Here is a 16,914-nt window from a genome sequence, read left to right as displayed (position 1 = left end):
GGCACAAAGCCGGGGAGCGCTGCCAGGATGGCTGCCTGGGGAGAAGCACCCCTGCTCCCAGGGATGGCCCTGCACGGAGACAAAGCCAGTGTGAAATGTAGCATCCCCCCCTATCGCGGGCCAGCAGTGACCCTGGGACACGGCCAGCCGCCCAGCCTGCTGTGGGAAGGACCGAGGCACAACCAGGGTCTCTCACGGATTTGGTTCTCCATTGTGCTTAACACAGCCCTGCTTCCTCCCGTGCTCCTGTGCCACTCCATCTGCACGGCCAGCTCGGAGCATCCTTGCCCTGCTCCAGAAACCTTTCCGAAGAAGCAGGAGCTCCCAGCCACCTCAGGTCAGCATCGCCAGCACCCACCGTGCCACCCTCCGGGCACGCCGGGACCCCGCTGGCCCAGCACCCGCCCCCAGCCCCCGGCCCCAGCCCTACCTGCCCGGCACCCTCCTGCCTGTGCTCTGAGCGGAGCCGGCGGCCCCGTCTGCCCCAGCAGCCTCCCAGTCCGAGTCCGCGAGAAGCTCCCAGTCCCCCCGGCAGCCGCAGCCTTCTCCGAGAAGCAGTGCAGGTTGCAGGCACGTGTGTAATAGAAACATGTCTCAAGCGTTGGCAGTTCGGAAAGAAAACAAAAGGGGAAGGCTCGTCCCCTGCCCGGGCTCCCGCGGCGGGGCGGGGCGGGCTCGGGGCGCTGCTGCTTCGTTCATGCCTTTGGTGGTGCTTTTTGTTCCGCCTTGGAGCCGGCCAGGCCGTTCTCGGTGTTGTCGTTCCCTGACGAGCTCACCAGACACTCCTTCCTGCACGGGGAGAGCACACGGCCAGCTGGCAGCCCCTGTCCCCCGGCCCCGCTCACCGCGACCCCGCGGCAGCAGCCCCGCACTCACTTCCCGTCCTGCATCTTCTTGATGATGAACAGGACCACCCTCTTGATGAGCATGAAGAGGATGAGGAGGCCGATGAGCCCCCCCACCACGCCCACGATGATGAGGGTCACAGTGTTGTCTGTCTCCACCACTGCGAGAGAGAAGGTGCTGAGGGGGCTTGGGAGGGGAGCAGGGAGCTCCCAGCTGCACATCCCACCCCAAAAAGCCATCACCTCCTCCACCCGAAGGCCCCACGAGGCCTCCAGGGATGTCAATCACCTCCATGCATCACCACAACTGTGAGCCAAGGAGGCTGTCACTGTGTGTTGGCATTTCCACCAGCCCAGTGCCACCCCGGTGCCCTGGCCAGCACTCACTCTTATGGACCACGGTGAGGAAGATGGTGGCGTTGTGCTGGGCATTCTTCTCCTTGGGGTTCTTGACATGGCAGGTGTACTTGCCAGCATCGCTGAACTCCACGTTGTTCAGGACGATGGAGATGTTGTTGTCCTTCTTGGTGGTGGAGCCGACAAACTCCACGCGCGGGTTGTGCTGGATGACGGTGGGCTCCGAGGCTTTGTTCTTTATCTTGCCGTGGTAAATCTGCAGAGGCAGGGAGGCAGGATCAGCTGGGTGAGGGAAAGGCTCACATCCTCCTCAGGGTGCCCAGACTCAGCTCTGCACGCACAGACACCCGTGCCAAATGTCCCATTACACCCCATTAAAGCAGGAATGGCCGTGGAGAGGAACCTGATGCACATCCTGCTGGGAAGCAGCAGATCCAACCTGTCCTGAAGTAATGGAACAGACTATGCAAAAAATGGGAGATCCCTAGAGAAAGCGAGCTCTTTTGCTGGCCAGAACTGCTCCAAACCAGCCCTCCTGCTGAGAAATTGAGGAGCCAAATATTCCCAGCAGGAAGCAAATCTGTACAGAACCTTTCATATTTCAGAGCAAGCGAAGGAGGAGGAAATGAACCGTATTTTGCCCCAAGTGCAGATTTGCACCTGAACAGCCAATTTATGAAAACAAATGAGCCTGTGGGCAGCAGCAAACCTAGAACAGCTTTGTGCCAAAAGCACAGATGTTCTGGGGTATTTGAGTCACCCCGTTTGCACAGCCCTGTCCCCCCCAGAGCTGGTGGCACTTGGAGAGAAGGGCATCCTGCGCGAGGAGAAAGGGAACAGCGAGAACTGCAGCGCCGGGCTGTGCTGGGGAAGCACAAAAGGACCTGCCAGGAAAGCAGAGGCAGAGCCCAGAGAGCCACCCACCAGCTCTGTCGAGTTGAAATACCATGTGAAGACCAGGTCCTGGAAGCCTATGCAGGTGGTGAAGGTGCAGGGCAGCAGGACATTGGAGTTATTCAGAGCCATCACCGTGTTGGTCTTCCCCACTGACACCTCCAAGGCGAAGGCGATGGCGAAGACGTGCAAACCTGGCAGGGAGAGGGGAGGAGAGAGTGAGGCCATGGGTTTGTCACCCCTCATCCCCTTTGGCACACCAGGCTGCCATGGCAGGAGCAAAGGTGTCTGTCCCCAGCCCCAGAACTGCTCGGTGACAGAGGGGACCTGCTCCTGCAGAAACTGGGGCTGGGTCACCCACAGAGACAGCACGGGTTCAAAGGGAACCAGAATATCCCCACGAATAAAGCGTGCAAATGAGAGCCCTGATTTGCATGTTATCCACAGGCCTCCAGCTAGACCTTCAAGGGGGAGAAGAAAGCCAAAGCGAAGCAGAGCTCTGTTCTTCAGGCGGGAGCTGGAGCAGTAATTAGCGTGGCTGTCCTGGCCGCCTGCCACCCGCTCGCCCTCCCGCAGCCCTGCCCGGCCCTCCAGAGCAGCCCCTCACGCCCGGGAGCCGAGAGCCCCGGCTCCCTCTGGAGCTGCCAGATGACCTTCAAACTGCAGGATGCAGCTCTCCCTCTCCTCGCCTCCCCACGAGCAGGGAGAGAGGAGCAGGTAGGAGCCCAGCTGCAGCTGAACGCTCCTGGGGTGCAGGGACTGGCATTGCACTGGGCTGGGCCACCACTGTCCCCACAGATCCTTTCTGGGGGCACAGGGATGCTCTGGTCCTGGCCAGAGAAGCAGCCCCACTCCCCATCCCCATGCCACCACAGCCCCATCCCGTTTGTGCGATGTGGTACAGCTAAGATGTGACACGGCCCAGCAAAACACTGTCCTTCCCTTTCCCAGACCTCAGCCACCCCTGCAGAGCTTTCCCTGGGCACAAAACCCAGGGGACACAGCTTTTTCCATGGCTACAAGCTGATCCCCAGCTGCCCCAACACCTCAACTCAGACACGCTGCCCTCAGTCTGGGATTCACCTCTCTCTGCAGCCGCCTCAGCTGCTGATTTATTCTCCCACACAAGCTGGTGCTAACAACTCCCCAGGCACATCACAGCCGGAGCCAAGCCCGGGAGCCCTGCATCCTGGGCTCCAGGCCCTGCTGCAGTGCTGCATTGCAAGCACTGCAGGCGGGGAGTTATTTAACTTTACACAGAAGCACTCCTCTTTTTGCTTGAGAGGCCGGAGCTACCGTCAGGGAGTGGTTCCCGGCAGATGGAATCTCCTGCAGCTGTCAGGCTTGAAGAGCAGCCCTGGGGATGCTACAGAGGGGACTTCTTAGGCAGGAAGTTGTCCCCCTGGAGCAGGAGTTGGCAGAGGGATGCCTGGCACTGCAGGTATGTCTGAGCCTGCAGCGTGCTGCAAGCGGACACTCACTCACAGGAAAGATGATTCCTTGCAGCTTGTAACACTTTAAATCCTGTCTGCCACCCTTAGAACGCAATCTGGATTGAATGTGTGGGGTAAATCGAGGCTGACCTTGTTCCTGTCATCCTGTGCTCTCAGGAAGACAAAATTGATACGTTACCACTAAATAAAGCACCGAGGAAAACACGCTGGGGAGCACTGACTGAACCTGCCACGCACCAGCTCTCAGCGCTGCTTCTCCAAACACGCCCAAAGCTGCTGCACTTTGCACCACCAACCCCCCAATCTTCAGGGCCACTCACTGGGGGCTCCAGGCTCCCTCCCGTTGCCTGCGGGCACCAAAACACAGCCCAGGGAAACGGGGAGCGGCCACTCCCGCTGCTGCCAGAGCCTTGGCTGCCCGCGCTTTGCTCTTGCCGAGGGTGAGCCCCCCACAGTGAGGGGGCTCGCTGAGCACTGTGCTCCCCCAGGACTGCCATCTGTGGGAAAGCTGCTCTAGGAAAACTTTCACTGCCCATAAAAGTCAGCGTGACATCCTGGCGCAGGCAGCAAGCCGTGCCTGGCAGGCTGGCCGGGCTCCTCTCCAGCGGGGATCAAAGGGAGGCGCTCCTTGGCCAGCCCGAAGCCAGGTACGGTGCGCTCTGGGACAGGACACACGGCCCGCACCCCTCCCATGGAAGGGGCTCTGCCGTGGCTCCCTGGTGCAGCCAGGAGCCCGTTGCCACTCCCTGCGGGGCACGGCATCCCCGAAACCTACAGACACAGGGAGACCCGCCCTGCACTCCCCTGCCCAGCGCCCTCTCCAGCTCCCAGCCCACCTGAGCGACCCGTGGCACCAGGTTCCCACCTCCACGCCCTGGACCACAGATCCCCGAGTGGTCTCAAGCGTGTCCGAGTCTCTCCTACCACCCCTCTGCCAGCCCTGGTGCTGGCACCCAAATCTCGCAGGGGGTCAGGTACTTACATGAATTTTTGTGTCTCCAGCACCCTTAAACTTAAGAACTACGCCCTCTAAAACGCGTCCCACGGGAGTTCCCCAGCAGCTGAGCGCTGCACAGCCAGCCCTCGGTTCCAGACTGACATGAGGATGACCCACGGGAGCAGGAGTGCAGCGGGTGCGTGAGGCCGATGCAGGTGGCTGGAGCCTGCCCCAGGTGTGCAGTGGGGAGGGGACGGCTGCCAGCCCCTCCCTGCACCCTGTGGCAGGGGATCTCGGGCATCCCTGGACACAGGGCTGGGCATCATGCTCCAAGCAGCGGCCCTGCAGCGCGGGTCGTTCTCCGCGCCAGGGACAAGCACATGCGAATGGTTGTTGTACCAAATGAACTGTAAGACAATGACCTGTCGGCGGGCGTGCTGGCGCTGAAGCAGTGCACGGCCTCCCCGCGGCCATCCCCCGGTCCCGGGCAGGCAGGCAGCGCGGTCCCCGCTCGCCGGGCAGCGCAGGAGCGGGGCAAAGCGGGGTGCAGCCGCAGTGCTCGCAGGAGAAGCGCTGGCGACGGGAGCGCCGGTGCGGGCAGGGCAGGGGCTGGAGCCGGGACTTCGGAGCTCGGGCTCGGCTGCGAAGTCACCTTGGCCAAGTGACTTATCCCCGGCGCTCCGGACCGTCCGTCTGCAGAGCGGAGAGCGGCGTTAGCGCCCGCGGGCGGCATCCCCGGGCGCGGCGGGCGGGGTGCAGGGGCTGGGCGAGGAGCGGGGTCCCCCCGCCTCGGGCTGCCGCGGGTCCCCGGGGCAAGGTCCCCGCCGGGAAGCCGGGGTGGGGGGACACAGGACGCGGGCGGTACCCGGAGGGGTCCCCGCAGCCCCCCGCGCCCCTTACCCAGGAGCGCGGCCAGCAGGCGCGGCGCGGCGCGGCGGCGAGCGGCGGGCGAGCCCGGGGCCATGGCTGCAGCGCGGGGCGGTGCGGAGCGGAGCGGAGCGGTCCCTGCTGCCCGCAGCGCCCGGCTCTGGCCGCCCCCGCGGAGGGCGAGCGGCGCCGGGCGGGGCCGCGCCGGGCGGGGCCGCGCTGAGCCCTCCTCCGCGCTCCTCCGCGCTCCTCCGCGCTCCTCCGCATCCCCCCGCGCATCCCCCCTCGCTCCCCCGCCCCACGCATCCGCCCGCCCGGGGGATCAGGGAGCGCTCCCTGGACCGGGGCAGTGACGGTCCCCCTGTGCTCGGCACGGATGCAGCCGCACCCCGAATCCTGGGTGCAGTTTGGGGCCCCTCGAAAGAAGGAGATTGAGGTGCTGGAGTGTGTCCAGAGAAGGGGCTGGAGCACCAGTCGGAAGAGGAGAGGCCGAGGGAGCTGGGGGCTTTTAAACTGGAGAAAAGGAGGCTCGAGGGGACCTTCTCGCTCTTGTCAAACTCCCTGACAGGAGGGTGGAGCCAGGTGGGGGTCGGGCTTTTCTCCCAGGTGACAAATGACAGGACAAAAGGAAACGGCCTCAAGCTGTGCCAGGGGAGATTTGGGTTGGATATTAGGGAAGATTTCTTCACTGAAAGGATTGTCCAGCCCTGGCACAGGCTGCCCAGGGCAGTGGTGGAGTCACCAGCCCTGGAAGAGTTCAAAAAACACGTGTCTGTGGCACCTGAGGACATGGTTTAGTGATGGCCTCGGCAGTGCTGGGTAAATAGCTGGACTTGATGATCTCAGAGGTTTTTTCCAACCTCAGCAATTCTGTGGTGGCCTGCAAACACTGGACTGGTGTTGCCCTGGGCCACCTTGGGAAGAGGCCAAAGTGCCACTATGGCCGGTGGCTTCCCAGGACAACAAAACAGGACAAGGCTGGGGCTCAGCTCTCATTCGGGGCACCTCTGCAGTGTGACACCGGGTGTCCCTGCCCTCCATCCCCAAGGCAGACAGCAGACACGGGTGGGGATGCAGAGCCAGACCCCGATGGCTGCAGAGGGACCCGCCCGGCGCCAGAGGGAACACTCTGAGAACTTACTTTTCTCACCGTGAGCTTGTTCCGGGATAATTGGCTGCACAAAAGTTCATGTCTCAGCAGCCTTTCCCTCGCCGTCGCATCCATTAGGTCTGCCCTGGGCACACCGCATCCCGACGGCGGCGGTGGGGGCCCTTCTAATGTAAGCCCGCGGGGCGTGGTGTGGGCAGGCAGAGCTTCACCTTCGTGCCCAGGTCCATTAGACAGCGAGCCCTGCGCAGGGAGCAGCGTTTGCGGGAGGTGACGCATCCCAAAACAGGCACGGCGGGAAGGGGAGGAGGCGCTGCCACACTCCCGGAGCAGGAACGGCGCTGACTTTTTCTCTGGCCTGCAGTGACACGGGGCACACGTCCTGCCAAAGCTCGCCCCAGGGACCGGGCATGGCTTCCTCGAAGTGGATTGATTGGATTTTGGGTGTGAGAGCAGCTCACCTGCAGGGATGCTGCCTGCATGTCCAAGGTGCCACGACCTGCCACCTTCAGGGCACGATGAGGCTCCCCCTCCCCATCCAGCCCCCTTTGCAGCAGCATGAAGCAGCAGGGAGGAGGGAAAGCAGGAGGCTTTGCAGGGCACGGGGACATCCCAGGGGAGCCTGAGAGGATGCCAGCAGTGCCTGTGGGCTGAGGCGTTAGGGCTGCAGAGCTGGCAAGGGAGGCAGGAAAAGTACAGGCGGAGCGGGCTAGGCAGCGCTGGCAGCCGGCGCTGCGGGAGCGGCGTGCACGGCTCTGCTGATGCAGCAGAAGGTGCCTTGGCGGGCGGCTGGGATGGATTCAGGGAGGGGATGGAGACAGGGAGCTGATGGATACAGCGAGGTGATGGATACAGCGAGGGGAGCGGAGCCGCAGGCGCTGTGAGGAGACGGGAGGAGGAGCGCAGCGTTTGCTGGAGCATCACTAATTGTGAGAGGGCAGGCAGAGAGAGCCGAGGGGGTGGCGGGACGCCTGTCACCCCTGCAGGAGTGCCTGGTGGCTGCTGGGGCCAGAGGCACAGGTGCAGGTGAGTTTGAGGCCAGCATCCAGCACACAGGAGCACGGAGACCTGCAGCAGTGGGGACCTGGAACAGGAGCACCCCTAGCCTGGTGCAGGGAAAGGTGTGCAGGAGCCCCTCCTGGGACGCTCAGGTGCCTGCCAAGTTTGCTTCCGAAACGAGGGGTCAAGCCGGGACGGATTTGGCCAAACTGCCACTGGGAATCTCGCCAGCAGAGCCCTAAATGCTTCTGGAAGCAGGAAGGTTGGGAAACCTGGCTGCAAGGGTTGGCCAGTAAATAGCGGAGCTGCTGTGGGTGCTGACACCAATGCACTGGGCAGGTGGGCACCCAGCTAGATCCATGCTGACATGGCCCGGCGGCCACGTCTCCCTGCTGAGCATCCCCGCAGAGCTGACAGCCCGGCATCCCCCTGCCCTCTCCCCTGCACGCCCGGGGCAGCTGTGCCCACGCAGCCCTGGGGCTGGGAGAGGGATGCTGGCTGTCAGCAGCGCCTGATGGAGCTGTCACACTTGGCAGCTCCAGCCGGTCTCCTCGGCCGACTGATCCCGTGAGACATCTGCCACAGCCGCGGGCCTGGACAGGGCTCTGCTGTCCCCCAGCCCGGCCGCTGCCGTGGCCGGGAAGGGCACTGGCAGCAGCTGGCCCTGGGATTTCGGCAGGACACAGATGTCCGGCGTGGGATCCGGGATTCCTGCGGCTCAGCGGAAACTTGTCCTGCTGAGTCCAGCACCAGGCGGCTGCGTCTGGTTTCAGGGAAGGCGAGCACCCTGTGCTCGGACACTGTCACCTCCCTGGGGGACAGGAAGGAGGGCTCAGGTGTGCTGCCAGCTGGCTCACAGCCTGCCGGGGGGGGCACTGTGGCTGCCTGTGTGCCCTCAGCCCCTCTCACCTTGCACTGGCGGAACTGGGAGGGTTAAAATGCCAGGCTGCTGCTCTCCGAGGAGGGCTCCTGCCTCCCTCCACGTGGGCACCGACCAGGTAGGGCTGAGCAGAGCAGTTGGGCTGCAGCTCCCAGCTCAATGCAGCAGGCGCAGCGCTGGCCCCGGCTGCCCTGGAGCATCCTGCCAGGGGCTGCCCCAGGAGGACACTCCCAGCCTCCTCCCAAACCTCCCCGAGCCAGACGATGCTGTGCTCCCGGACCCGGAGCAGGCAGAGCCCTCCTGCCGATGGAGGGGGAGGAGGAGGTGGCAACGCTGGAACAGAGCTTCCCATCAGCACGTTATGTTTACTGCAAGGTCCTCTGGCTGTGACCTTTAAAAGACAAGGTGGCCTGGCATCCCGGGAGCTGGCAGTGGGCAGGAGGCACCGCAGGGATCAGGCTCTGCAGGACTGTCCTGGCTGGGACGGACTCGCCGGGCTGGGAGCTGAGCGAGAGGTCCCGGGCACAGACTGCGGGTGAGTACCTGGCTGCTTTTGTCATTCCAGCTCTCGGCTGCCTGCAGCTCTCCCTCGGAGCGGTGCTTTCCCCTCTCCCTGCCAGCGCTGCCGCTGCCTGCTCGTCCCCGCCCGCAGAGCCGCCTGCCCTCCGGAGCGCACAGGTTCCTCACCCCCCTCCACGGGCCCTTTAAACACGCGGGGGAAGAGCGGCCGTGTCCCCCGGCAGCCACTGCAGAGCATCTGCAAGAACCGCTGAGGCAACCCTGCTGTATCCCAGGAGAAAGTTTGTTCCTGACCCTGCACAGCCCGAGGCCACCTCCAATGAACCGTCCCCACTCTGTCCCCCCAGAGCTGCCCTTCACACCCCTCACTGCCCCGGGCCTCACTGCCCCAGGCTGTTCCCTTTCCAGGTGCCCCCTCATTCCTTCCAGCCCCAGGAGCAGGGTGGCATTGCAGGGACTGTGGCTCTGGACTCTCCCTGAGACACCCCAGCAGTCCCCTGTGACTGCACAGGACCAGGCAGAGGTCCCTACCACCTCCCACCCCTTCTCTTGTTCTTTAACATCTGTAATCCCACCTGGCCCGAAGAAATGTTCTTGTTCTGTAACAAGAAATGTCCCTGGTTCTGGAGAATCCGTGAAGCCCCAGTGCTGGGGGGTTGCTGTCACTGCCCTCAGTCCCCTGCAGTGATGAGAATTCGCCCTTCTTGTGTCCCACGGGGTCTCCTCTGTGATCCCACCGCTTCCCTCAAGTTTTTGCCAGCAACATTCTAAGAAGTATCCTGAAAGTGCCAAGCTGAGGGTCCCCCATCCCCTTTGCCTGTGACTGCATTTGACCCCCTGAAGTTGGGTTCCAATAACTCCACGTCCTCCTCCGAGGAGCCGCTGCTCCCTGCATGGCAAAGTTGTTCAGTGCCATGGGCCAGGGATCGATTGGCTGCACCCCCCGGCAGCAGCCCAGCACTGCAGGACTGTGTCAGCAGCACAGTGGAGGTGATTTGGGTGCCCTTCCTCAGGGAGGGAGAGGTGCCATGGGGAGCTGGAAGTTTTCCGCAGCACTGACCCCACGCTGAGGTGTCCAGGGCGCAGTGTCCGGGCGGGCAGGGACAGGGACACTGTGAGAGCTCATCCCACTGGCACCGCTGCTGGGAACAGTGGTGAGCTGAGAAAGGCAGGGGGCTGGGGAGGGGGCAAGGCACGGCTGGAAGGTGGAAAGAGGTGGTGGCAGTGCCTTGGGGCAGTGTGTGGCCAGACCCTGCTCCTGTGAGGAACTGGGATGCGCCAGCACTCGGCAGCCCCGAGTGAAGGGCAGCAGGGAGAGGCACAGCAGAGGGCGGCTGTCAGAGCTTCCCTCGTGTCTCCACGGTGGGTGAACTGATGGATGTGCCTATTAACTGTGCCCCAGTTGTGTCGTGCTGCTCCGGAGCATCCCCACGGCGTTGCTGGGCTGGGAGAACAGCTGGTTACGGGTGTCCATCACCCAGCACGTGCCCTGGGCTCTGCTGGAGCCTGCTGAGCCTTACCTGCCGAGAGCAGCCATCAATCCCAGCTCTCTGAGAAGCACAGGTGGAGAAGCTGACAGGACACAGGTCCTGGAGGCCCTGCAGTGGGTGTGGAGCACCCCTGAAATCTCCCTGTGGGGAGGCTGGGGCAGCACTGGCCACACTCCCACCCCCAGCACTGCCCTGGCTCTGCGACGGCTCCCAGGGACAGAGCTGTGGACACACAGGATGCCCTGGGCTCCCTCAGCACCCAAAGCACCCCAGCAGGACAGAGCTCCACACTGGAGCGGGCTCATCCCTCCAGGCAGAGCAGATGAGGGACCCGTCCTGCCCCTCCAGGCAGCGGCACAAAAGCATCGAGGGCAAAGTCAGTGTTTTGTTGTTCTTTCGTTTGTTTGACTGTACAAAGAGCAATAAAAACATCCTGCGCTCGGCAGAGTGCTCGGCAAGGGGAAGGCGCACACCCAAGGCCCCAGCACGACCCACAGCAGCTCCTCCTGTGTGTACAGATCTGTATTTGTCTCTGCTGTGTACAGCCATGTACAGACAGATGCATTGGCAAGTTGCAATCCAAGGGTAGTGCACGAAAGAAATGAAAGGCAGATGCAAGACTGGTCATGTGCAACACTCAGAGGCCTCTGTACCCCCGAGGTGCTGGCTCAGTCCCACCAGCAGCCAGGGGCAGCCCGGCTCTGGCGGAAGGCGGTGCGGGAGCCCTGCGGCACGGGGCACCGCTGGCACTGTGCGGGGGTGCGGGGACAGCCCGGCCCTCCCTGGGCAGCAGGGCCCGGGGAAGGGAGCCACGCGTGGGACACGGCACATTCCTGCTGCGGATGGGAGGGGAGCAGCGTGGAGCCCAGGGGGGTCGAGTGGGATGGACAGGGCACGTAGGGCTGGGGTGGAAAGCGATGGGGCAGAGCAGGGAGGGCACAGCTGTCCTGCCATCCCTGGGGCCTGATGGCATTGCCGGGGTGGCACCTGCACAGGGACATGGCAAAGGTGTCCCTTCTCTCCACAGGGACACTGCAAAGGTCTCCCTTCTCCCCTGGCAGTGCTGCTCGTGGGTGACGGGACCTCCACCACCTGCCCCTGGGCAGTGTCCCCCGTGGCTCCGTGCACTGTCCCCCTCCTGGCAGCCACGGGAGAAGAATAGCTCAGGCCCGGTGCCACAGGGGACACTGCCCTGGGTCATTCCCTGCCTGAACCCCTGGTGCTGCCCAGCACAGCTCACCTGCAGGGGAGGCAGGTGGCACACGGGGCTGGGCACGCTGGCAGTGCATTGCCGTGGCAGTTACGGGTGTGCAGTGCTCTGTGGGGAGGCTGGAGGAGGCAGTCTCAGCATGACAGGGCTGCTCCAGGGTGACAGCTGTCCTAACTCCGGGCCTGCTGTTGTGCCCAGTCCTTCCCAGCAAGTGCCCAAAAGCTGCTCTTCCTCTGAGCAGCTCTTTGTCTCCACCACCTCAGTCTGACAAATCAGCAGGACATTTCCCACCACAATCACCCTCCCCAAGAAGGAAACAAGCACAAAAACGTCAGCCCAGCACCTTGGGCTGAGATGCTCAGACCCAAAACCAGCCCAAGAGGCAGAAGGGTCCATCCCTTGCACACCTAGAGCCATCAATGGTTCCCAAACACTGCAAAGCTCCAAGATACCAGGTGTGCTCATGGCCTTGGCCCCTGACTTCTGAGCAGCCTGGGACAGTCCCTGAGGAGCACGAGCTTGCAAGGAGGAGACTGGAAGCTATCGGAATCCCTGGGGATGGGAATGCCAGTGCCAGTGGCCCAGGCACAGCAGGAGCACCTCGGGATGAGCTGTGACCCCGAGGGCAGACTGCTGGCCCCTGCTCGCATCTTCTACTGAGACAGAGAGCAGACAATGGGGCACGGGGCTCTCCAGAGCCCTCTGCCCCTCCTGGCACCCCCTGCTGCAGTCCTTCCATGTCTCACCTGCCCCAGCCTGTCCCCAGCACCTCCTCACGACTCTCTGGCACTCAGAGCAGGGGACAGGCTGGTCCCAGCTCAGCCTCAGGGGCTGCAGCCCCCCCTCCCCAGCCCTGCCCAGCACAGCCAGGCTCCAGGGACCTTCCCTCTGCGCCCTGCTCCAGGCTGGGTTGGGTGTTTGGATGGAAGGAGGGATGCTCTGGGGAGACAGAAATCCTTGCTCTGGGAAGCACATCAAGAGGGTCACGCTGTACAGGGGAGAGGAGGGAGGGGCGAGCAGGGGGGCGTTACTTGGTGCCCTCATCCGGGTTGCCTTCGCCGTCCGTCTTCCCTTCCTCCTCCGTCTTCTGGTCGTCCGTGTTGAGCCTCTGCTGCTTTTTCCGGCGCACGCATTTCACCACCATCAGCACCAGGATCACCACGGCCAAGAAGCCGCCCACAGAGGCGCCCACGATGACGGCCACCGTCGAGTCGTGCTTCGGGGGCTCTGGGGACACATGGCAGGAGCTCAGGGCACACAGTGTCCAGCGGGAATGGCTGGGAACGGGCAGGGCTCTGGGAGCAAACCCTGCACCCGTGGGTGCCCTGCAGCACAGGGGACCACTGACCTTTGGTGAGCACCTTCAGGCTGATCTTGCCGTGGCCCCGGTGCCGGTCTGGGGGGTTCAGGACGTAGCAGTTGTAGGTGCCCTCGTCCTCCAGCTGCACGTTTTTGAGGGTGAAGGACACATCGTACTTGGCGGGGTTGCCGGTGAACTCCACGCGGTTCCCGAAGCGGTCCAGCTGCTTGTTCATGATCTTCGTGCGGAACTGCAGGAACTGGGCAGCCGTGGGGACAGCAGGTGAGGCACCCCACGGGCTCATTCCCCAGCCAGGCACCCCCTCCCTGCACACGCCGCCCTGTAAGGAACTCCGAGGAACACCCTTTGAGGTGGTCCCAGATCCCCAGTGAGACTCACCAGCTCCTCCGAGCAGTTACTGCACTCCTGGTACGTCCAGTTGAGGGAAAACTGCTTGTTCTCCACCTTGTAGCAGGAGTTGAAGGTGCAGGAGAGCTTCACAGAGGAGCCATTCAAGGCATTGATGGTGGCAGGGGCCATGACCTCCATGCCCAGTCCCGGGGGTGCTGCCAAACGCAGATGAATTAGGGGGGTGTCACAGGCAGCCGTCCTGTGAGCCCATGTCCCCATCCTGCCCTGCCTGCACAGAGCTCTCCCTCGGGCCTGGCACTGCCTTCCAGGCGCATCCACGCACTCTGCATCCAGCCAGGACCGGAATTCCCCTGCCCAGCAGGAACAAGAGGAGCAGCCCCCAGCCCTGGCACCGTCCCTTGGCTGCACAGGAAAAGCATCATCCCTGCGCTGGCAGGGCTGATGAGCCTCCTGTGCCATCCCCGGTGCTGAATGCTGCTGCCTCCAGCCCTGTCCCCCGGGGCTGTGCTGCTGCGGGATCGATGGCGCTGTGCGAGGCTGCAGCGTCAGCTCGGGGGCCCGGCGCCACAGCCACACGGAATTTATGGCTGCGCTCATCACATTTCATTCCCAGCAGGACGCAGCTATGGCAGCGAGGGCTGGGATCTGCCAGGGCCGGCCCCAGGGGCTTCGGGGGGGAATGCAGATGCTTTCCCCTGCCAGCAGTGCCCACGCAAGGATTCTCCAGCTGGGAACGACCAGAGCAAGATCTCAGTCGCTGCTGGGGGAGCAAGGCCAGTCCCTGCTCCCCGGCCTTGCTGAGAAACTGGGGCATTTCCTGGTGCAGCTCACAGGGCAGGACTCACCTGGGGAGTGGGCAGGGATGGGGGGTCTGCCCTGCTCCCTCCTCTTCTCCTTCCCTGCAGCTCCCCTCAGCAGCACCCAAACCCAGCGCCTGCATCCAGCACCTGTCCCCAGGCTGGGCGACAGGAGCAGCCAAGCTGGCTGCAAACACGAGGCCAAGCCCTGAGAAGCGCAGGGACAGGGGGACAGCGAGCCCTGGGAGGGACCGACGGGTACAGGGGGGCTGTGACACCCTACAGGGCAGGGACAGTGACGCTGCCCCCAGGTGCTTTTATGATCACCTCACCTCTCCCCTTGGGCTGCTGCTCTTTGCTCTCAAACCTTCTTCCCGAGGCCAAGCTGGGTGCATGTCAGGGCTGCTCCTCTGGCCGCTCCGCTCCGCCTGCAAGCAGGGCAGGAAAGGGGCCAGGCTCTGCAGCCAGGGAGAAGAGCCTTTCCCAGCTGCAGGTACGGCTGTGTCGAGCCCCAGGTCCCGCTGCGAGGTGTGAACCAGCAGCACCCTGAAGCTCCCTGGAGGCAGAGCGGTGCCCTCGGGTACGGCCAAGCCCTGGAGACGGCTCCTTGCTGTGCTGGCAGCCGTGGGGAACAACCTCCACCCAGCCCCAGCGCAGGGAGGGCTCCCACAGGGCTCAGGGACACAGGGATGGCACGGCTGGTGCATGGGGATGATTACAGCACCCAAGGCAGGAAGAAATGTCCCAAGCCAGTGTTGCAGCCTTGCCTGGTGGCAGCCACCACCAGGGATGGGAGAGAAGAGCCAGGAGCCGGCCTGCGCCAGCAGGAATGGTTGGAGGAATCCCTGCATGGAATCACTGTCTGGGTGCCCCTCACACGATGCCCTGTGGGCCTGCGGGTGGGTGGCATGGCCTTGTCCCATGTCCTCGGGGCTGCCTGGGGCTCTACAGAGGGATGAGGTGCCACCAGCAGCAAACCTGCCACCCCAAGCAGGGAGACCACGGCCTGGCAGGACCTGGGAGCACCCACGTGTGTGGGTCCAAACTTTGCCACTGCCCGGGCACTCAGCCCTGGGGGACAACAGAGGTGGGGGAAGAAAGCCCCAAAACCCCTGGGACCGTCCAGGCCGCGTCCTGCGGCGCTGCGCAGGCTCCCAAACGCTCTGTCACGCTGCACCCAGGCTGGGGGGGTAAAATTACGGCAGCCTCTACAGCAGCCCTGGCTAGGTTTTGTATCCTCCTTTCCCAGGCTGTCTCCTTGGGGAAAAGCAGCCCATCAGGAGCTCCAGGACAGCACTTCAAAGGAGCGATGCGTGCCCGGCTGCGATCGATGCGGCCGCCGAGCTGCTGACACAACGCTGCTGCTGCGGGGCCGGGCAGCACGCACGGACCGCGGCCCCCAGCACAGCCACCAGCCCAGGGACAGCCACAGGAACAGCCACAGCACCCCTGCCAGCACCCAAAGGACAGCCACAAGCCAGCCCAGCCCACCCACCAGCACCTTCCCAGCCCTGTCCCCACGCCAGCCCGCTCCTCTGCCTGACATGCAAAGGGCTTTGTGCTCGGCCCCCAGCGAGCAGCATGCAGGGCATTTTTAGGAGAAGATGCAGTGGCACCATACCCCCCACCCTGCCCGAAAGCAGGTCACCCTGGCTGGTGGCTCTCTGCAAGGTGCACGCCAGACCACCTCCATCCCCATCCCTGCGGCACGGCGCTTCCCGGGGCTGGGACACGGGCAGGGGGCTCCTGGCCAGGGACACGGGTGTCTCCCCACCTCGGCACATGCAAGGGGGCTCAAGCCGACACTTACCCAGCGAGAGGAGCAAGGTGAGGCCAGTGAGGAACAAGGTGGGCTGCGGGAGCCAGGCTTCCAGGCTCATTTTGACGGACTTTTGTGTGTGGAGAGGACGTGGTGTTGGTGTGGATTGTGGAGGTGGTGGAGGTGTTTTTTCGAACGCCCGGGTTATTTGCAGGTGACATAGAACATTAGAGCCGCTTTCTCCCCACAGCCCAATATGGCTGGAGCGGTGCTGGGGCGAAAAAAAGCAGTAAATGCTGTGGTTGGTGGATTGCAGCCGCCGGAGTGGGAGGGCGGAAAAATTTTCCCCTGAACTGTAGGCGACAGCTCCTGGCACTGCCGGCTCCCTGCTCTGAGCAGGGTGGGTGCCCGCGGCCCCCGCAGCCCCCCGGCTGCAGTGGGGACGTGCAGGTGTGTCCCCTGTGCCCTGCTGGAGGCTGGCGGCCAGCCCCGCTCACACCGCCCGCAGCAGCAGTTCCCGTTCTGGAGAGCCCAGCGCGGCCCAGGAGCGTTGGAAATGCCCTCCTGGAGCCGGGCAGGGAGCAGAGGGGCTGCTCCGGGCTGGGGAGAGCAGAGGGGCCCGAGGCGCCCAGCCGGGATGCCCCAGGTAGGCTGCAGCAGGTGGAGGTGCTCCCGGTCACCTGCGCGCTCCCGGACAGCTCCATCGCTTCCCAGGGCTGCCAGACTCTCTGCTGGAGGCTCCTTCCCCTTCTCCAGCAGCACCTCCTCCCAGGATAACAGTTCTCCTCACCCAGCCCCTTGGGACGGGGAGCCTCTGCCCAGCAGTAGCAGGGCTGGAGAAAGTCTTTGGTCCCCTTCGCACCATCAGTCAAGGAAGCCTTTTGGCCCTGGGCTCCAAACCTGGATTCAGGCTGCAGAAATGGGTGCAGGAAAGACAAGAAGACCTCCTGGAGACGGGAGTGGCAGTGACAGAGCTGCTCAGGTCCCGGGACACGGGGTGGTGGCTTTTGCTGGGACAGCATCACTGGGGAGAGAGGAGAGGGATGCCCCGGAGCCAGGGCACACCTTGGTTCCTGTGCAGCAGAGCCCTGGGGAGGCACGGAAAGGGCAGCAGGGAGGCAGGAGG

At 63.7% G+C, this 16,914-nt stretch overlaps 2 protein-coding genes across 3 annotated transcripts; both read right to left on the bottom strand.

The window, feature by feature from the left end:
* Positions 1–679: 679 nt before the first annotated feature.
* SCN4B (sodium voltage-gated channel beta subunit 4) lies at positions 680–5,451 on the bottom strand (the record flags this gene model as incomplete). Its single annotated transcript, XM_082296835.1, has 5 exons — positions 680–789; positions 877–1,006; positions 1,233–1,458; positions 2,127–2,290; positions 5,388–5,451. The coding sequence occupies 5 exons, from the start codon at positions 5,449–5,451 to the stop codon at positions 696–698; spliced, it is 678 nt and encodes a 225-aa protein (XP_082152961.1). The 3' UTR covers positions 680–695.
* A 5,358-nt stretch (positions 5,452–10,809) lies between these two features.
* Positions 10,810–16,031, bottom strand: SCN2B (sodium voltage-gated channel beta subunit 2). 2 transcript variants are annotated; one of them, XM_082297079.1, is made up of 4 exons: positions 15,840–16,031; positions 13,260–13,426; positions 12,909–13,119; positions 10,810–12,787 (listed from the first exon to the last, which is right to left on the bottom strand). In XM_082297079.1, the coding sequence occupies exons 1-4, from the start codon at positions 15,907–15,909 to the stop codon at positions 12,588–12,590; spliced, it is 648 nt and encodes a 215-aa protein (XP_082153205.1). In that variant the 5' UTR covers positions 15,910–16,031; the 3' UTR covers positions 10,810–12,587. The 2 variants fall into 2 exon arrangements, with proteins under 2 accessions (XP_082153205.1, XP_082153206.1); XM_082297080.1 differs by lacking the exon at positions 15,840–16,031 and adding an exon at positions 14,362–14,485.
* Positions 16,032–16,914: the final 883 nt, after the last annotated feature.

Source organism: Coloeus monedula (genome assembly GCF_965178545.1).
Source record: "Coloeus monedula genome assembly, chromosome: 25".
Classification (NCBI taxonomy): Eukaryota; Metazoa; Chordata; class Aves; order Passeriformes; family Corvidae; genus Coloeus; species Coloeus monedula.
Note: the sequence above shows the minus strand (reverse complement) of the source record. Positions and strands in the feature narration are given on the sequence as shown.